The sequence below is a fragment of the Asterias amurensis genome, chromosome 12, assembly GCF_032118995.1.
Source record: "Asterias amurensis chromosome 12, ASM3211899v1".
Lineage (NCBI taxonomy): Eukaryota > Metazoa > Echinodermata > Asteroidea > Forcipulatida > Asteriidae > Asterias > Asterias amurensis.
In genome coordinates this window covers 16,680,226-16,701,148 of record NC_092659.1, presented here as the reverse complement: position 1 = coordinate 16,701,148, position 20,923 = coordinate 16,680,226, and the positions used below count along the sequence as shown (strand labels likewise).

The 20,923-nt window shown below is 38.7% G+C and overlaps 2 protein-coding genes and 1 long non-coding RNA gene across 3 annotated transcripts; 2 read left to right on the top strand and 1 right to left on the bottom strand.

Moving 5' to 3' along the window:
- The first annotated feature begins 16 nt into the window (after nt 1-16).
- On the top strand, nt 17-2,128 carry LOC139944834 (uncharacterized). Its single transcript, XR_011787027.1, has 2 exons — nt 17-1,494; nt 1,872-2,128. It is a non-coding gene; the product is annotated as an uncharacterized lncRNA (long non-coding RNA).
- Nucleotides 2,129-2,134: 6 nt separating this feature from the next.
- On the bottom strand, nt 2,135-7,541 carry LOC139944833 (methylosome subunit pICln-like). The gene is made up of 6 exons (XM_071941955.1): nt 7,353-7,541; nt 6,169-6,319; nt 5,108-5,222; nt 4,595-4,690; nt 3,501-3,644; nt 2,135-3,125 (listed from the first exon to the last, which is right to left on the bottom strand). Exons 1-6 carry the CDS (start codon nt 7,469-7,471, stop codon nt 3,055-3,057), a joined length of 696 nt encoding a protein of 231 aa, XP_071798056.1. The 5' UTR covers nt 7,472-7,541; the 3' UTR covers nt 2,135-3,054.
- Nucleotides 7,542-7,645: 104 nt separating this feature from the next.
- Nucleotides 7,646-19,416, top strand: LOC139945219 (transmembrane protein 164-like). The gene is made up of 6 exons (XM_071942526.1): nt 7,646-7,740; nt 9,101-9,487; nt 13,245-13,361; nt 13,498-13,579; nt 14,502-14,602; nt 15,416-19,416. The coding sequence occupies exons 2-6, from the start codon at nt 9,110-9,112 to the stop codon at nt 15,611-15,613; spliced, it is 876 nt and encodes a 291-aa protein (XP_071798627.1). The 5' UTR covers nt 7,646-7,740; nt 9,101-9,109; the 3' UTR covers nt 15,614-19,416.
- The last annotated feature ends 1,507 nt before the right edge of the window (nt 19,417-20,923 follow it).

Sequence of the window (20,923 nt, the reverse complement as noted above, 5' to 3'; positions counted from 1 at the left end):
ACGTAATCCCCCCCCCCCCCCCCATTCGGACTCTGCCTATTACTCTGTACTAACGACATCACTTTCGCTCAAATTATCCGCCCGTCAGATTTACACGATTATCACATCGTCAGCCAGTAGGCCTATACACATAAACCGTGGACAATATGTAAGCCAATATAGTACTGAACTTTGACAGGTCGTCTGAGATTGGGTACTTGGCTTAAAGACACTGGACACTATTGGTAATTGTCAAAGACTAGTCTTCACAGTTGGTGTATCTCAACATGCATAAAATAACAAACCTGTGAAAATTTGAGCTCAATCGGTCGTCGGAGTTGCAAGATAATAATGAAAGAAAAATCACCATTGTCACACAAAGTTGTGTGCTTTCTAATGCTTGATTTCGAGACCTCAAATCCAAAACTTGAGGTCTCAAAATCAAATTGTGGAAAATTACTTCTTTCTCGAAATCTACGCCACTTTAGAGGGAGCTGTTTCTCACAATGTTTTATACTATCAACCTCTCCCCATTACTCGTAATCAAGAAAGGTTTTATGACGATAATTATTTTTTAGTAATTACCAATAGTGTCCACTGCCTTTAAACTTATAGCATAATGCAGAGTTCTATTTAGCTTGGCATTCTATGTTTTTATAATGATGTTTGCAAACCCATCAAAAAGAAAAAAAATTTACAACATATTTTCTTATCAAACGATGTCGAATGCTTTATTTACATTTCATGTACGTGTTAGGGATCATACAGACCCCAAACATTTTTAAATGAATTCAAATTCATATCATTCAAATTTATTGAAAAAATAACAGATTACTTCTAGTCGATTTTCAACATTCAGTTTAAACTTGGTTACGCCAATTTCACTTCTAAACTAATGAAAAAAAAACGCTGCGTCAGTACAAATACTTATTTTGATTGTGCTGTTATGTCATATCTCTCGCACAAAACTGCTTTGTTCAAAAGCGTACCCCAGCATCTATTAGTTTTGTATGTAAATCAAGGTTGCTTAATCAAAAAAAAATGTTTTGACACTCTCAAACTCATGTACAACATACCGTAAATGCAATTTGAGGAAGTACACAAAACTTGCACTGAAACTTTCCTTGAAAGCTTGATTTGTATTTTACATTTAATACTTTGTAACTCTTGTAACTATTTCAACCTTACTTTAAGCAGAAAAATCCGTGCTTACAGTAAGCATAGTTTACAAATTAGCCAGGATTGTGCATTTGTGACTTAGCATTACTGAGTATTCTTCGCTGAGCATAGCAAGTGGAGAATGGTGCAAGCATGGTCATCAAATTGATTGTAACCTACCATAACACGTATAAAAGCAGTCTACAGCATTGCTATAGGGGTCAAACAACAAGTTGGCCAAGAAATCAGAAAAACCTTGTTTTTTCTAACACAAATAACAACTGTCCTGAGAAACTATTCAAAGTTCAAGAAATATTCGCAAATCTAACTTACAATTTCAATTTAGCATTAAAGGCAGTGGACACTATTGGTAATTGTCAAAGACTAGCCTTCACAGTTGGTGTATCTCAAAATATGCATAAAATAACAAACCTGTGAAAATTTGAGCTCAATCGGTCATCGAAGTTGCGAGATAATAATGAAAGAAAAAACACCCTTGTCACACAAAGTTGTGTGTGTTTAGATGGTTGATTTCAAGACCTCAAGTTCTAAATCTGAGGTCTCAAAATCAAATTCGTGGAAAGTTACTTCTTTCTCAAAAACTATGGCACTTCATAGGGAGCCGTTTCTCACAATGTTTTATACCATCAACATCTGCCCACTCTCATCACCAACAAAGGTTTCATACTAATAATTATTTTGAGTAATTACCAATAGTGTCCACTGCCTTTAAGGTGGAATTAAGTTCACATTTGCCGCACTGACACTACAACTTGTATAAATTTCTGAATCGGAATGTTACATTTTGAAGTGGCATTTTGGGCAAAGACCAGGGCAACAGAGGCCATTCCATCACTGAAGTCTAGGCCTGAAAGTTAATAATACTGATGGATCGTCCAAAGTTTTCAACATTTTGAATGTCGAATGTTTTAAAGAGCACCCAGTATCAACGTGCAGTAATTATAATTTCACATTACCCCGCCCCCCCCCCCCCCCAACTAAACAGCATGTAATACATACAAGGGCATCACTGCTAAGAAAGGGCCAGGGTGAATACGAATGAATCTATCTATTACAAAATCTAGTGCAAGTAACTGTACAATATAACCCTCCTACTGTTTGACTGTTTAATATCATTCACTGTGGTTTTAAATGATTTGACACAATGCCAGCAACCACTGATATCATGCAGTGAATGTATCTACATGTACACAGTCAACTCTCCTACTGTCTGACCATTCAACATCAACCACTGTGGTTTTGAATGATTGGCAATGCCTGCAATCAATATATCATACATGATACATCCACACAGTCAACGCTCCTACTGTCTGTCCATTCAGCATCATCCATTGTGATTTTAAATGATAGATAAATTAGGCCAGCCTGCAATATCATGTTGAATGTATTCTACACAGTGCAGTCATAACTCCTATCGTCTTACATTAAATATCATCCACTATGGTTTTGAATGACAGAAAAACTATATGTATGCCAGACTGCATTATGATGTCATGTGTCAAAAGTCCCTACACAGTACACAGGTCAACCCTCCTACTGTCTGACTATTCAATATCATCCACTGTGGTTTTGAATGATAGCTGAACTGTGCCAGCCTGCATTCATGCAACATGGTACGGTACCATGTGGTGAATGCATCCCAACACAGTACACAGTCAACCCTCCTACTCTATCACCATTAAATATCATCCACTATGGTTTTGAATGAAAGACAACAATGCCACTCTGCAGTATGATATCATGTGGTGATAGCATCCCAACACAAGTTCTGTGAGACCATGCAGTTGAATGGTTCAAAATGGCTGGTCATCTCACTGGAATTACGGGACCAATAGTAGAAGGGTTATTTAAAGGACTGACGTTTGGCAATAGCTGAGGCTTTGATCCCAGCTGTAGCTAGTGGTCTGGCTCCATTTCAGCGTCTGCAAACTGCCCGGTATCCATAGGCTCGTCTTGCCCGGATATACCTAAAATGTACATCAACAATACAAAAATAGTGCATATTATTTGGTTTGCACTAACACCATGTGCATATTTATTTGTCTTGCTGTATATTCTACTACCTCACAGTAGATTTTTCGGAAATTCCTAAGACTTCTCTACTACCCCCAAGTAGATTATAGGGGTTGAGAGGTTTCAACAAATTTAAATGCTTCTGCCGATCTTCTTTGAATTGAAAGCCCTGTAATTATATCTTAGCCAACATTGGCTTTCAAGATTTCAGTGTGACTTTACAGCAATTTAGCTTCAATAAACTTGAAGTGAAAAATTGCTCTCATTATTGTCTAGCCGAGATCGGCCTTTAAGATTTGAGCGAGACTTTTACACCTATCCTTCTTTACCTTCCGTCCTGATTTTACTGCTGTCTGTATGTCCATTCTGTGTAGCTACGACCTGTGACCCCTGGGCGTTTCTATCTGTGACCTGGCTGACCCCTGACCCTTCTTCGACCTCTGCAATCTCTCCCATGTCATCTTCTGCATCATCTGGAATGAAGGATACAGAAAGTCAGAGACATTTATGTTTGATTTTCAAGTTTTGTTGTTCACAGAGTGTGGATTCGAATCCCGGCCTGGCTCATCAAGATGCTCGTGTCCTTGAGCAAGATACTTTTCATGTGGTGCAGGCCTGATACTTCACGGAGGCAACGAAGGTGATTGCCTCCGTTGCCCCTTGCCAATGCCTTGGTGCCCTTGAAGTGCTCAAGTAGAAATTTCCTCAAAGGGTGCCCTTTGCCAAAGAGAAAATGCCACGGTGCCCTTGCCCTTTCAAAAATGAAGCATACAGCCCTGGTGGTGAATGCATCTTCTCGGTACAGTTGTCTGCACACACACTCCTCCTTACACAACCCATTTTGTTGTACGGTTTTACATGGTTGGTCATCTCACTGGAAAATACTCACCGAGAGTAAGAGGATTTTAACATTTACAATCCCACACGTAGAAGTGGAATACTGGGAAAATATAACACTTCAGTGTGTCCCATAAGAATCAGAGAAGATCGGGTTGGCTCAGTGGTTTCTTTTCCCGTCTTTCGACTCTGCAGACCTTGGTTCGAATCCCACCTCAGACCCGGAGCCTTACATGCATAGTGTTAGCCAGAGGGGTGTCTAGATGTTATTTGGACACCCCGTTTAAAATTTTGATATTCTTTTGTATCTGCCATTTACATCTACACCCAGTTTTTCAATATCCAGCGAATTCGGACACCATTTTACCATACCCTGCCCAAAAACATGCTTTACGTATGTGGATTGGGTTTTCAGTCCCTACCTGACTGTATGGGTTTTCCCCATTGGAGCTTTCTTACCACATCTAAAACTGAGCACTTCTTTTTGTTTCATATTCATGATGTTATTGACACTAATTGCGCTGTTAGATATGTAATGATATTATACATTTTTTTTTAAATTGCTAGGAAACTTTGAGTATCGTACCAAATTCGTCACCATAGTCCCCATCTGAAGGTTCCGAGTCATCTGGGTCAGGATGAAGTATCTGACAATCGGACATCACTGTAAACAACTGCTCCACTGAAATAAACAACAACAACAACAAATAAGAGACAGGAGAATCTGGAGAAAATGCACAGCAGCCTTACAGGCAACAAAATGACTCCACTTAGACTATAATCTATCCATCCTCATATTAGTATTTTGTACACAAATTTTTTCCCTAAACAATGCCAAAAGCCACTCTTATGGATAATCATAGGCAGTTCTTATAAACAGGGTATATATGCACACTTTAAAAAGACTTTTAAAAAAGACTCTTTTACTGCAACCCTTAACAAAATTTAAGACCAAAAACAAGTGAATCAAACGGGGAAAACAGCTACATGTGTACCCACATATGTTACTGTTTCACAAGCTGTAGGTGTATGTGTCGAAGAAGCTTGTTCTACACACATTATATTTGATTTAATCGAGTCTATGTGAGATGTCTCTTACATGTTTGCTTATCCTCTGGTATGAATCTAATCTCTCTGATTGTGTCGTCTTCTTCTTCCGTTTCTTCTTCTTCGTTGTTATCTCCAGATCCTCCAGTATCTTGACATCTTGGAACCTACGACCAAATAGAAATGATGCAATGAGTTTTAGAGACCATTCATTTCTGTTATCATCAGAAAAACACCCAAACATAGACTAAGATTGTTCATTTCTCGGATCAAATTTTATCAGTAAAAAATATCAACTAAAGTAACATGACACGGGCAATTTAGTTTTGTGTTTAGAATTTAGGATACTATGTTTTAAACACACTACTTGGAAAATGTGGTATCCGGACACAACCTTTTTTCTTTGACCTCTACATTTGAATGGATATAGATCAAACCTTGCGGCCGGCCGCTCTGGCCATTTAGGTACAAGGCGTTGGTGGTCGATATGGTCTCTAAAGGGTTAAAGGGTATATGTACTTTTTCCTAACAAAAAACACAATGTCAACAGATTTACATTAAACTTACACAGTTTGAAGATTATGATAGTAGAAAGCTTCCCTTGAAATTTTACATACTGAGGTGCTGTAGTTTTTGAGAAATGAGTAAAAGTAATAATTTTCGTCTCAGTTTAACATGTAAAAACGTATTGACCAGTTATGCTGTGGTCTTGGTATAATATCATAACTGGTTGAGGGGATTTTACATGCTAAAATAGTTTTAGTCTCATGAGACCAAAACTATTTTGTGACTTGTTTTACTCATTTCTCAAAAACTACACAACCTTAGTACTAATATTTGGAAGGGAAGCTTTCCACTATCATTATCTTCAAACCCTGTAAGTTTAATGTAAATCTGTGGACATTTTGAAAAAGTATCTGAATCCTTTAAGACACAGCAATGACTAACAACTTATCTTGCCTGTCAGAAAATACCCTGGAATGTTAAAGGTCATTCGATCTATGACATGAAACACAAAATCAGCTGTATTTTGCCTTACAGGCAAGCCATATGGTACACAGCAGAAACAGATGAAGATTGCGCTCAACATTCTCCATTTTTTTATGGCCTTACCTCTAGTACTTCGGGCATGATGGACGCGTCAATCATTAAGTACAGACACTCATGCGGATACGCTGTTAAATCTTTTGAAACAGCATGCAGGGATATCGCTGGGTAGGGAATGGTGAAACCTTGACCCCCACTGTTCACCCATGACACTTGGCTGTAAATGAAAACAAAGTACATGTACAGTGGTTAGACTGCGAGCAATTACAAGGTTGTGGGTTAGAATCCTACCAAGCTAACCGTGGTCCAGTGGTTAGACTGCAGGACTTGCAATTACAAGGTTGTGGGTTTGAATCTTTCCAAGCTAACCATTGATTTCACAATGACTAGAATAAGTATTGTCGTCTAGTTTTAGTAACAATATTTTATAATGCTCCGGCGAAGCTCGCGAGGGTCTCGACCCTCACCGGAGCGTTACAATTATTGTACTACTAGTCCAGTACTGAATCACAATTTCTTGATGTGTGCTTTTCATATCATAGACGTTGAACCAACTGTTGTATATGAGAGAATATCTAATAAATATAGACCCAGTTACTGGGGCGCCGACCAGGCTCCTTTTTTTTGAAATTTGTCAGTGTCAACTGATAATTATTGGTCATATGAAAAAGAATAATTTAAAAAAAAGAAAAAAAGAAAAGAGAACAGCGCCCCAGTAACACGATCTACAATAGTTGCGATAACGTAACCCTCCAGACAGGGTTGTTATCGCAACTAGATCTACAACAAATACTAGTTTTGCATTTCTTTTTTAGTAACAACATATTATTATAAACAATTTAATGTCTTTATTGTCCCCCAAATCCATACCAAGGAATTACAAAGAAAAAGACGAAGGAAGGCTTTCAAAAATTCATTTTTTTTTTTACGATAACATATTTATATTATTATTATATTTATAATATGATTGATTATTTTATTATTAATGAAAAATAAAGTGTGAATCAGAATGTGGAACTCATTTCAAAGTTTGTCAAGAGCTTCAAATTAATATTGTAAATTAATAATATCAATACCACATTTTTATTTTAACACTGTCACTGAATGGAATGAAATCAAAAATAGCTCGATTTTGTTATTGAACTAATTTGCACTGACACCCAGACGAAACGTATACAAAACGAACGACGATTTGATTTAGTCTGCCACACACAAACTGACACAAACATGAATTTCATTAACTTTCGGACCTTTCAGCGATGTAAAGAGTTCCATTTCCGAAGTTTTCTCTCTCCACGTGAGCTGCAACGCTGCCCTGCTGCTGCCTGAGTCCATCAACAGGTATAGTTATGGCAGAAAGAAGCCCCATTTTCCGTTATATGTTAATCTGCAAGTGTTTAAACGGCTTGACTTTACTTCACACGTGCATTGCATGAACAGAAAACAGTCGTCGGTGGCTTGAAACTTCATTAGCTATTTTTATAAATAGCGCCCTCTATCTAATCGGCGGCGAGACACACACGCACATTACGTCGTACGTCCGCCGTATCGTACTACTCACGGAAAAAAAAAAAATATTATTTTGTTATCATCATGTCGTCAGCGTACACATCATTTTCTGGATAGATAATTTTACCGGTAAGTGAAAAATAAATGAGAATATTGTAATTCTAATCTGAGGTTGGAATAGACCGCCATGGTTCCTCTCATAGCCATGATTAAACTGTGATCTCTCTGTTGTTATTTGCTTAAAAATTTTTACGTTGATGGTTTTTGGTTTTGCTGGTTGGGGTCGAACGATTGATCGGCCGCGGCATCATGAATGAATGCTCGGCCCGCGGTGCGCGTAGTGGAAGGGGGAGGTGCTTGCTTTGTCGTTTTGTGTTTTATAATAGCCTGTGGAGTGTGGGGATAATAACAGTCCCAATGCTATCGATTCCATGCCAGTGTCCGTGAAGTAAAGATCATGATGTAATCTGGGGCCAATTTCATAGAGCTGCTTAAGCAAAAAATTTGCTTAAGCACGAAAATAGCTCGCTTATTTTACACATGTTACTGGCCAAAATGTCATGCCATATACATTGCTTATGACTAGTATTTAGCTGTTGTTTACTTAGCATAACAATTGAGTGGAGTCTTGGCCGGTAATCTGATTTTACTAAGCAATGAAATTTTTGCTTAAGCAATTGTTTGTGCTTAAGCAGCTCTATGAAATTGGGCCCTGGTAATAGTACTATGGGCACCTGCCATGTGATGATGTATTGAAATATTATTATATGGCTTAGATGGACATAGGAGTATGAGTATGATGGATCATGGATGTGGCCTCTTTCTTGTGGTGGGGCATAATTTCCATAAAATAGTAAAATAACCAAAATAGTGGATAACTTTCCGTATGGCGCCACCACTTTTTCACTCATTTTTACAAAAAGGGATATATCAATCAGGTAAATTAGATACTATATTATTTTATTTCGAATGAAAAAGTGGTGGCGCCATACGGAAACTTTTCCAAAATATTCACTGATCAGTAGGCCTAATATATAATAAAAACAAAAGTTGGGAAAAGTTTCCGTATGGCGCCACCACTTATTCATTCTATATGAAATAATTTACCTCAATGAGATATCCCTTTTTGTAAAAATGAGTGAAAAAGTGGTGGCGCCATACGGAAAGTTATCCAAAAGTTGTTTGCATCCAGCCATCCTTTATTTCCCATAAATAAATTTACGTCAAGAAATCCTTAGGGCCACTTGGGATAACTTTTTGTATGGCGCCACCACTTTTTCACTTATTTTTACAAAAAGGGATATCTTATATGTTATTTCATATTGAATGAAAAAGTGGTGGCGCCATACTTGTTCAAGACAGAATGAATAAATCCGAATTAAAAATTATACAGAGAGGAACAGGCACTAGAATGTCAAAATCATGAAAATAAAATAGTACGTCATTTGAAGTAGAGTGAATAACCTGCTCTTGCATTTTTTTTCTTCAGATTACAGCCATGGAGATGATTGCCAGCTACCTCCACCCCGCCGCTTGGGAGATGCAGTGGCTCTGCAAAGGAGTGAACCCTCAATTCCCTGGTAACGGAGGTCCGGAATGCGCCAGCTACTTGGGTTTCACGCAACGCATCCTAGAGACAATACTGGTGCTCTCCGTTTGCGCGTTTGAAATGTGGATAACGTGGCCCTACCTTAAGATCCCAACGAGTACGCTACAGGCGGTGGAACGCCACAGACAATCAGGACGGGGAGAAACGGGAAAGCGTGTGCTGCTGATCGCGCTATGTATAGTGTTAGGTGTGGAACTTGGACTGAAGTTTGCCACAAAGACAGTCATCTACATGATGAATCCTTGCCATGTAATAACCATTGTGGAGGTATGTAAGTTAAATGGATGTCCTGGGCCCAGAGCTGCTAAGCACAAAAATTTGCTTAGCATGAAATTTTTCCCTTGATTACCAACCAAATTTCCACGTGATTTTCTGGATTTAAGCAAACAACAGCTGAATGCCAGTAACAAGCAATATGCAACAAATGGAAATTTGGTTGGAAAACCTGTTTTAATCAAGGAAGAAATTACATGCTTATGCTAAGGAAACTTTTGTGCTTAGCAGCTCTGTGAAATTGGGCCTTGTTTGTAAGTCATTGTAAGTCGTGGTTTAGTTATTTGTTATTCGGTTTTGAAGCCACTGAGGATTCTCAGAAAAGCAAGTTTATTCAGGATACTGACCAAGGACACCATGGAGAGAATATATTAAGGAAGGAAGTTTCAGAAATGTTAAATTTGCATCGGGAAAAAAGAATAACAATTTTTTATTTTTTTCCCATACACCGAGTCCTGTGAAAAAATATCACAGGCATGTTAATACTCCAGTGGGATTTGATCCCACGACCCTTGCAATTCTAGAGCAGTGTCTTACCAACTAGAATACCGAGGTAGCTAGAGGCAGTTTGAATCCTATGTTTTGGCAGCAATGTTAAATTTGCATCGGGGATAAAGAATAATAGTTTTGTTTTTTTACCCATATACACCGATGTGTGTAAGCACTGTATACTCAGTGCTTTCCCGAGGAAGTTTCAGTTATGTGGGAGATTTATTCTGACAGATAAAGCCATCGCAATCAAGTACACGAAGTAGGGATAAAAACCCAATCCATATAGTGTCCCCGTCATGGTTTGAACTGGGTTCTAGAGTTGTACATCAGCCCAACTCTTATGGAAGGATCTGGTTTAAAAAAGAAAAGAAAAAATGCCAACTGGGCACTTTGGCTAATGTGTCGCCTCAATCAGCCAAGTTCCTGTTCTCCTTTGTCACTCTGCATCAAATTGTTGGACTCTGGCTTGGATATGTGTTGTGTTGGCATTTAGCCTTTGAGGAAGACTCTGCTAGGGTTGAAATATCAGGCCATTAACTCTATATAACTAAAATGTTATTTGCAATACACAGTGTACAGTTATTGTACTTTGTGAAATGGCCGACTAAATAATCATAATAATAACAATCCACTAGACCACTGAGCTAGCCCAAGAGGCCGGGGTTCCACTCCAGTGTGTACTTCAAGCCCTGAAGTTTCATCTCATTTAGTGTGTAACTTACAAATCAATCAATGCATCCATTTCAAAGAGTATGAATTTACAAACTTGAGCCAAAACAAATTGCATTCAAGGGTCTGCGTACTTTTTGTAGAGCACAAAATACAATGTCCACAGATTGACATTAAACTCACACAGTTTGAAGATAATGATAGGAGAAAGATTCCCTTAAAATTTTACTTGCTAAGGTGAGCTGTAGTTTTTGAGAAAAAGTACTCAAATCCTCTAATGTATGGGGTGACTCTAGTTCAGTACCCATCTGATGATAGTGTTATCAAATAGGACCATCTGATTGTGCAAAGAATGGTATCTTATAATAAACCAACACTGTCAAACAATGAACTCTTATTCAAATTGAGCTACAAATTTCAGAACCATTGTGTGTTTGTACAGGGCTCAAATTTCAAATAATAAGCCACAAGGGAGACTGATCGAGTGGGTAAAGTTGTTGTTATCTTGGGTTAAACAAAGACAAATTTATTAATAGCAGGGTTTGAACAAACCAGGCCTGGTTCAAATTTCAAGAAGTTCTCAAAATTCACGTCTTGTATTTATAAATAAAAACACAAGTGGTTGTACACTTTGTGTTAGGCTGGGGGAGTGGGTGTATGGGTATACTGTGTGTTCGAACCGAATGTAGGCAACTGGCTGTGCAAACCCACTGTCATGAGGCCAAATAAAAATTAAAACATGTTTAGCGTCTCCGCCCCGCTTTCTTTTTAGAGGCTGAACCTCCTTTTTTTCTTTCTTTTTCATGAAGAAAGGATATATTTTAAAAGGAAGGATATATTTTAACAATCTCTTCAAAAATGTGTCGGGCGGTCATTTTGCTTAAAAAAAAAAGGGCCCTCCCTTTTTTTTCAAAAAGGTGGACGCTAAACATGTTTTTTTTTCCAAAACCATTGCAGTTTACAATAATAACATACCTTTGTAACGTTGGGATGCATTTGTTATGCCTTCATACAGTGTTTGTAATTTCAATGGCTTTTGTGTTTCAACCCCGTGTAGATCATCAACATTTCTTTGCCACTAATTATTAATCGACATAAAGTGACCTTGACTGTGAACAAAAGGCTCAGAGAGGATGGAAGGATGTAATTGGATTGGGAACGTTGAGAAAAGTAATTAAAAGGAAGGTTATACATTTGGTAATCATTCTTGAAATTAATGACCAAAAAACCTTAGGATAGAACCGAAAAAACCTTTGGATAGAACCAAAAAAACCTTTGGATAGAAGCCTACACTCAGCTTTAGATAGTGTAAAGGTTTTTTGAGAAATATTTCACATTGTTTGATGAGGTTTTTTTTATCAATATAAACCACAAGGGAAACTGACTGGGTAAATTTGTAAATGATTTTTGGGGTTGAACAAAGAATTGACTAGAGTGGGATTCGAACCAACGACCAACTATCTAACCCTATATTGGCAGTGTCCCTATTTTGTCAATATCTTTGTTTGGGGGTGCCAGTCAGAAGCCATACAACCGTTAACTGCCATGCAGCCAGGGATCACACCCAAATTACGATACAACCTGGGAAGCGGCAGCCAGGGGATCACCTTAAGGGGATGCAACTTTTTGTTTCAAATATCAATATAAACAACAAGGGAAACTGACTGGGTAAATTTGTAAATGATTTTTGGGGTTGAACAAAGAATTGACTAGAGTGGGATTCGAACCAATGACCTCCGGATTAACGTGCCGGCGCTCTACCAACTGAGCTATCTAGCCCTATATTGGCGGTGTCCCTATTTTGTCAATATCTTTGTTCGGGGGTGCCAGTCAGAAGCCATACAACCGTTAACTGCCATGTAGCCAGAGTTTTTTGTGAGACATTTCCTTCTGAAATGAGGTTGTATTCAACATCATTGCATCTATAAAAAAAATAGGCTAAAAATTGCACTTTATTTTTGAGATGACCGTTTTTATCAGCTGTAAAAAAGGAGACAGCATAATTATGTGTATCTCAAAAACATTTTTAGTTGAACACTAATTTTCAAAAAATCTGAATAAATTGGGGTATGCTTCCCAAACAATCAATTTTGCCTGCCAGGGAATGCCCCAGGGGGTCGCCTGGGTTTGTGTGTATTCTTTTTTAAGATAAGTAGGCTTTTCAATAGTATTAGCCCTGGGCCCAATTTCATAGAGCTGCTAAGCACAAAAATTTGCTTAGCATGACATTTTCTTCCTTGATAAAAACAGGATTACCAACCAAATTTCCATTTGATTTTCAGGATTATATAAGCAAACAACACCTGAATACCAGTAACAAGCAATATGGCACAAATGGAAATTTGGTTGGTAATCCTCTTTTTATCAAGGAAGAAATTTCATGCTAAGCAAATTTGTTTGCTTAGCAGCTCTATGGGTCCTGTTCTTTGGGCCCTAAGCATCCCAAAACAATTTCAATTCCTGAGGAACATGCAGCTCCGGTAGCCTAATTGGTTCACAGGTCGCTAATCAGTCACACTGCATTTAAACATGGTGACTTGGTCAATATAAAAAATGATTTGGTTTTCTCCTTCGTCTTTTTTTTACACAGATCTTTCTGTTAGCGATGCCTCCCAGCAAGATGACTTTAGTAGTGTTCCGATTTCTCATGTCGATGCTGAGTGGTCCGTTTTTAGCAATTATCTTTCCAGTTCTCAACACTAGATTTGTAAGTAGAAAATATGGAATGGTAGGAAATGAAGCACTATAAAATTGACCCCATTGTAGCTCACCAAGATGAAAAAGCTGAATGTGACAGTTTCTTTCTCGCTGATAATTTCATGGTTTTTTTTAATATTCTGTAGTTGTCCTGTGAAGTGGAGTGGTACTGGGTCCAGCACATCCTCATCTACATTATTATCCCACCATTCTTAATGAGTCAAGGAGGTGAGTTTATAGACTGGTCACCTGTCTTCATTATAGACTGGTCCCCTGTCTACATTCACAAGGATAAAGACAGGTATTGGTTTCAACACAGACCCTTTTCAAAACCATGGCTTCGGCTTTGGATTCTGCTCAGGCTAGCTTGGCCCCGCGGTTGTTAAAGACAATTGCAGTGCGTGCTTTGCGTAGGCGCTCAGGGCTTCAGGCAAGAGAACGGAGCCTGAAGCCGAATCCAAAGCCCAAGCTTTCATTGGATACAATGATTTCATTGGATAAACCTGCATTGACGTAAACTTTCCATATATGTGTTTGGATTGGTTCCTGGAAGTGTGACTTTGAAATTTTCCAATATAAGGGAGACCTTTGTGAAATCGGCCCACTGCAGGGCTGATACTTTGTTCTTTGCAAGGCCTTTTTTCAGGCATGATTTTCTTCCTAGTTTAGTCTGATTTCCAATTTCTTGTTTTGACCTCAGAAAACTTATGATTGAATAGTCTGAAAGTCTATGAAAGCATATATACACCATAAGCACACATAGATCAGCCCTTGTATAGGCCTTTATCATGCTGTCTCCATCTTGGTCATGTTCCTTGTATCCAATAACAATAATGAATGGTAATAATCATTTTGCAACTAGGAACCAGACTATTTTGTTCTTACAGCCTCGGTTTGGTTACAGGAAATTCGGTTAACTCTGTTTGGTTACTGGTTTGGTTACTCGGTTTGGTCACTGGAAAAAATTCAAGATGGCTGCGCCATGATAAAGGTCTATTGGATAGCATGTTGCAACTTTCTTCCAAAGACCAAAATTCATGACTGTTTTTTTTTTCTTCTTAAAGGACCTCCTCTTTCACCACATTTATGTCATTCTATGTCAAGGTTTCAAGGTTTATATTTGAATCTCAATTGTTTAAATTTTTATTAGGAGCCTACACCTGTGAACCGCTGCTTAACTTCTCATGGTGTATGTTCAGTACAGGAGCTCAGTTTGTCTATCACTTTATTCCTCTGCAGTTTGTTGGCATGGTGAGTATTTCCTTGAGGTCAAACTCGTAAAAACAGTGAAAGTTCTTAAGTTCTTAGGTAAAACTGACAAAATAGTCACAGTGTTCATGTTTTCTTCAATCTTGATTTCAATTTTCCTGATCAACCTTACATATGAAATAACAAAACTGTGAAAATGTGGGCTTAAGGCCGAGTCACACTGCAGCGATAACGCAACACTAACAATCACGACACAAAGAGAACATGTTCTATTGGTTGAATTGCTCCACGCAGAATACGCACACGCTCATTCAACCAATGGAATACGTTCTCTTTGCGTCGTTATCGTTATCGTTATCGTTAATGCTGCAGTGGGACCGGGCCTTTAAGGCCACGTCACATGGGCCCCGAAAACGAAAACAAAAACAATAAAAATGAACGCCCTCGATTGGTTGAAATGCTCCACGCAGAATTCGCCCACGCTCATTCAATCAATCTCTGTTGTGTGAGTCAGCAGAAAATGGTGGAAAACCATGCACAATTTTCTGCATTACCTTTAATTTTGGATTTTAACAACTTCTGGCTAGAGGATAACTAAAAGTTGCTTTGCTTGCTGTTACCACTGGTTATGATTAGTAACTTTGCTTTTGACCATTTTAGAAGCAGCTTAAGAAAAATGCTCTAATTTATCGACTTTGTTAACTGAGAAAATAGAATTAGCTGTCGCAGACTGCTTTAACCAACGAGAAGGCACCTTTAAGCCTTTTAGAAAGACTGCTGTGTCGAACTGTCAGGCTTTATACCATTTTTTTTTTAATGTTAATAACTGGTAATGTTTCTGGTTCTGTTTTTCAGTATCTTGAGGTCAACCTAAACAACATGCTTTGTCCGGCGCTGACCGACCCTTTCCACGGGTCATGGTATCGTATGTGTGCTCTCGTTCATCAGCATTTATTACTGCCCGTACATTTGAAAATTTACACCGGTATTATGAGGCTGATTCTGCCAGTTGCTCCTGACCCGGTGAATGGTGATATTAGTAAAGATAACTGATAGCAGGCACTGCATCAATATTGGATGGTTGGTGGTCCATATTGTATGGTTGTTTGTGTGCATCACATGTTGGCTTGTCGGTGTACAAGTACGGAGAATGGAGACTTAAGTTTGCTAGGTGGCAGCAGACATACCTCGTGCCACAGAGCATCAAAGAATGTCTCTCAACTCTTAAATAAATTTTACCCATTGTGTAGTTGGGTTCCTCGCCCTACTAGTATGATTCTCATCGATGTGCAGGGCCAAGTTCATAAAGCTGGCAAGCAGAAACGGTGCTTAGCAAATTGTTCATGCTAAGCAAAAGTTAGCAGGAATCAGCCAAAGAACAGTATACATTACATTAATGGCTGGTACTCTGTTTTTGGTAAGGGAGATTATTTTATGCTAAGCGAGTGTTTCTGTTTGACAACTTCATGAATTTAAGCTCATGGCTCAATTTTCACAGAGCTACTAAAGCAGACATTATTGCTTATCGATTTCCTGCTAAGCATAAATAAGCAGGATACCAGTCATAGATGAAACAGATGGCAAAATATTTTGTTTGTGACCTTATTCTGGTCAGCAAAAATGTTTTGTGCTTAGCTCCTTTGTGTGCTTGAAGCAGCTCTATGAAATTGGGCCATTGTTGGGACGGTAATTGTAAATAGTAAAATTAAGACCAGCAAACCCCAAAGATTTCTGACAGTAAAGTAAATGTTAACTCAATTATGATAAACTCACGTCAACAAAATTCACAATGCAGTTGATCTAGTTGAGGTGATTCTATTCAGGCCACTAACAATTGATTGTTAGTTTCTCAACAACTAATCTCTTTACATTTCCCAATGTTTTGCAGAATCTCAAGGTCACTCCAAATATAGAAAAACCTTTGGTCTTTTTGAAACCTTTGCTTGGGCTCCAGATTCAGCTTGGGCTCCGGATCAGGCTTGGGCTCCGGATCAGGCTTGGGTTTCCGGATCAGGCTTGGGTTTCCGGATCAGGTTTGGGCTCCGGATCAGGCTTGGGCTCTGTATCAGGCTGGGGCTCGCTCCGGATCAGGCTTGGGCTCCATATCAGGCTTGGGCTCCGGATCAGGTTGGGTTCCGGATCAGGCTTGGGCTCCGGATCAGGCTTGGGCTCTGGATCCAGTGTCCAAGCTGGATCCGGCGCCCAAGCCTGATCCGGAGCCCATGCCTGATCCGGAGCATCAATTGTAGCTGGGAGCTTGAGGCAGAGCCTTGGTTGAGGTTTGGAAAAAGTCCCTAGAATTATGAAGCAGGTTAACTTATGGTACACCCCAAACTCATACAAAAGTGTTTCACACGTGTATTGAAGTTTTTCATAATTCTTAGGAAGGTTCTATTGCCATTGTTTGGGAGGTAGTCCTTAGGATTTCTGAAGGCCGAGTTAATTTTCTCTGTAGATGACTTTTTCCCTTTTCCCAGAGTTGAAAATCAAGATGTGTAATTACTCAGATGTTAGAAAACAAATGTTTAAATTTTGTGAAAGTAACCATTTAGCAAAATTTGTTAAATGGTTTGCAATGCAAAATATATAGGAACTGTTATGTTTTTTTCTCACCACATTCCATTCTGTTCTATCTTCGTTTGATTTCAATTATAGTCAATATCATGTGTATTTTAATTGCACTCCGCACTATAGTCACTTTTGCTAAAAATAAAACCCTGGATGTTGGACAAACTTTCCACAACTTGCAAAATCACCACGTACACTAATCTGCGCAACAAACTGCACAGGTAGTACCATCGATATGGTTGTAAACAAAACTTGGACACGTACACACGCATATGTTAGTGAAATTTGATCCGGGTACCTAGCTTCTTTTTTTAGCATCAGGTCAGAGACGGCTATTTTCAAAATTAATAATACTACTACTAATATAAGGTAATTGTTGAGCACTTAGAAACTTTGAGTACTCAACCCCTAAGGTGTATGCAGTACCAGCCAGTGCAAATAATTCATATTGGGAATCTCTACCCTCTATCAGGAAATATTGAAACGAATAATTGTGTAACCAACAACTGATGTTAAAGGAACACGCTGCCTTTGGATCGGTCGAGTTGGTCTTTGAAAAGCGTTTGTAACCGTTTGTTATAAAATGCATATGATGAGAAAGATATTTTAAAAGTAGAATATAATGATCCACACAAGTATCACTCGACAAACACAGTCCGCCATTTATGGGAGTCAATTTTTGACTCCCCATAAATGGCCGACCGTGTTAGTTCGCAAAGAAAAAAGGAAAACCACGCAATTTCGAGGCAAATATGTGTGGATCATTGTATTCTACTTTTAAAACATCTTTCCAACCATATGCATTTTATAACAAACGGTTACAAACGCTTTTTATAGACCAACTCGTCCGATCCAAGGCAACGTGTTCCTTTAACTTGTTTAATAATAACATGATGTGATCTTTACAAAGGGGATCATGTGCTTGTTTGTATTCTATTTGACATTTTAAAACTAAAACAGATTAATACTTGTCTATGTAATTGATATTAATATGTCATCGTAACGCACATTTTTATTTCTTAACAATTTCATATTATACTTATGAATTGCAATTGTTCAAAACAGTTGTGTGATTTTTTAAACTTTCAAAAATTATTTGGGCAATGCCAATTGCCCAAAGTCAATAAATGTATTGTTATAAATGCAACAGACTCCTTAACAACTGTAATCTATTACACAGAAACTTACTGAGCTAATTTGTGTGATATGAAAATGTAATATTTTTATGCCGATTTAATGAATTGCTAGGATTATTACTAACTCGAGTTAGGAGTTAAAGCCATTGGACACTTTCGGAACAGAATTTGTTTTTTTAAAAGTTCACAGATTTACAAATAACTTCCAGAGTTTACAGAAGGTAATGGTGAAAGACTACTCTTGAAATATTAATCCATGAAATGTTTTACTTTTTGAGAAAACATTAAAACAATATCAATTCTCGATATCGAGAATTACGGATTTATTTTAAACACATGTCATGATGACACGGCGAAACGTGCGGAAACAAGGGTGGGTTTTCTCGTTATTTTCTCGATGACCAATTGAATGAATTTTCACAGGTTTGTTATTTGATATATAAATTGTGATACACGAAGTGTGGGCCTTGGACAATACTGTTTACCGAAAGTGTCCAATGGCTTTAAGATCTATGGATATGGAACTTTAAGACGTCCTTAGTTCTAAGATTAATCCTAAGTATTAGGAAGAGTTTGGGAAAGCGACGGCAGAACTGTATAAGGTCTTTATTGCAAGTATTATGAACTTCATCAAATTGTTTTACCATATTTTGAAGCGCCTCATACATTTAGTTAGCCGTTGGTGCATGTATATCTTTCCCCAAAGTTATTGTTTGGCAAAGATATATAATTTAATCGTCTGTTAGACCCCTATGTTACTAGCCTTGCTCAAGGCAGTCGAATTATTCACTCCGAAAAAAGACCGCCGCTGTATAAAAACCCACCCGTATTCACTGTGCGTAAAACCCACCCGTATTCACTGTGCGTAACATCGCACGACACGATGCCCCCGTACACTATCCGCATGACGGCCTCCGCATGCGGTTAGTGGTGTACGAGTGCGATGACTTGTGTGAACAGTATTCGTGCGATGTGACAGTGTGTATACGGGTTGGTCATTCGGTGTGATCGCACACACCATGCACAGGGTATACGGCGGGTGGGTTTACAGCTGCGTCTTTTCGGAGCGAATAATGCGACTGCCTTGAGCAAGGCTACTATGTTACCAAACGGGTAACAGAGGGGTCTAATGGGTGTTAATTTTGCATCGGGGATGAAGAATATTATTTGGTGTACCCTTACACCGATGTGTGTATAAGCTCTGACTACTCTGATTGGCAAAGTTTGTGGGTTCAAAATCCCACCTGAGTAATACACCTGTGATTTTTTGTTCACAGTAAAAACAAAAAACAGCATTATTTCTTTTTAAAGGCAAACCAATCCACAAACTTGTTCAACTCTCTGGAGTGACCGAACTCATGCTGCTAATTATCAGCGCTCAGGGGTTCATCCATTACAATCCATGTCCTTGCATGTTCCCATGTATACACTTGGGTGAAGAGAAGCAATTAATGGGTAAATGTTTGCTGTCAGACACAAATGCAGACCTTGAAATTTGCTCTTGAAGGGGGCATAACAATTTTCCCCTCGTAGTTTGCATTGGAACCTTGCAGAGGACACCACTTCAAAAGCACGGGGCACCACAGCATTGCTGTGGGAATGTGGGTGTCGTAGGCTATTTCAAGGACTGCAAATGTCATGACTGGTATTCGAAACCACATTCAGACACATAAATACAGGCCTTGAAATAGGCTCTTGCAGCAATTCTCCTCTGGTAAGAGACACTTGGGGGGAAAAATCTAAGTTTGCAATGGAACCTTGCAGAGGGGCACCACAGCCAAAACAACAGGGCAGCATAGACCTTTTCGAAAATACTTATGCATGCTTTAGGCAAGGAATGAGATGCATGCTGGTCTAGTGAGCGATCAAGTTCGATCCCTAGCTAGACCAGCATGCACCTCATTCAACTGTTGGCGCTTGCACAATGGGTATTTGCGAAAAGCGGCGAAAAGGTCTATGGAAATCGCTGTGCGTGCTGTAGGTTATTTGGAGGCCTGCAAATGTCATGACTGGGATTCGAACACACACTCTGATGACTTGGGGCCATGCAGAACTCGAGTATGTTTTGTAAGACCTAAGGAAACATGACATGCTAGGTGTTTTTGGAGGGCGTTGAGCTGACTGTGATATAAATAACTGTAAAATAAATTCAGAGACCAAATAATTATATTATTTATTTAAAAGTGTGGACTTAAGTTATTGGCCAGTGTGGTATTAAGATCTGTTACTGAATCAGTTGTTGTCGTAGGTGAAGTTCGTTCATTAGAACTTCAGTCAGAAAGTGAAATAAAATTGATGGAAGCTCAGAGTTATTTGTTTCCGTATCTTAATTGTACATAAGAATTCACACTTTGTGTGATAAAAATTATTCAAAGAGTTGGATTATTATTTTGTTTTCAGAATGCACCTTGCATCTCTCCAACCAAAATGCATAGAACAAGTGGTACGTGCAATTTCTTACCCCCCCCCCCCTCAACCCCTAACTGACGTGTGCTCCCCCTCCCATTATTGATGCAGTTTCCATGAAAACACAAACATAATTTGTCAGTGATTTTTATTGGGATATCATAGACACACGAAGTTCGGCAGTATACAGTATGTAGGACAATATTTTACGATTAATGGTTATATCATGGAGGTGTAGAGTTTTTAAAACTCC

What these genes read in the sequence shown, in the direction of transcription:
- LOC139944833 (XM_071941955.1), bottom strand. Translation starts at nt 7,471, where the DNA reads ATGGGGCTTCTTTCTGCCATAACTATACCTGTTGATGGACTCAGGCAG. An exon ending in ACCAGAGGATAAGCAAACAT is followed by an intron (nt 4,691 to 5,107) that starts GTAAGAGACATC and finishes TGTTTATTTCAG; the next exon opens with TGGAGCAGTTGTTTACAGTG. An exon ending in GGACTATGGTGACGAATTTG is followed by an intron (nt 3,645 to 4,594) that starts GTACGATACTCA and finishes CCTTCATTCCAG; the next exon opens with ATGATGCAGAAGATGACATG.
- LOC139945219 (XM_071942526.1), top strand. Translation starts at nt 9,110, where the DNA reads ATGGAGATGATTGCCAGCTACCTCCACCCCGCCGCTTGGGAGATGCAG. An exon ending in ATTCTTAATGAGTCAAGGAG is followed by an intron (nt 13,580 to 14,501) that starts GTGAGTTTATAG and finishes AATTTTTATTAG; the next exon opens with GAGCCTACACCTGTGAACCG. An exon ending in CTCTGCAGTTTGTTGGCATG is followed by an intron (nt 14,603 to 15,415) that starts GTGAGTATTTCC and finishes TCTGTTTTTCAG; the next exon opens with TATCTTGAGGTCAACCTAAA.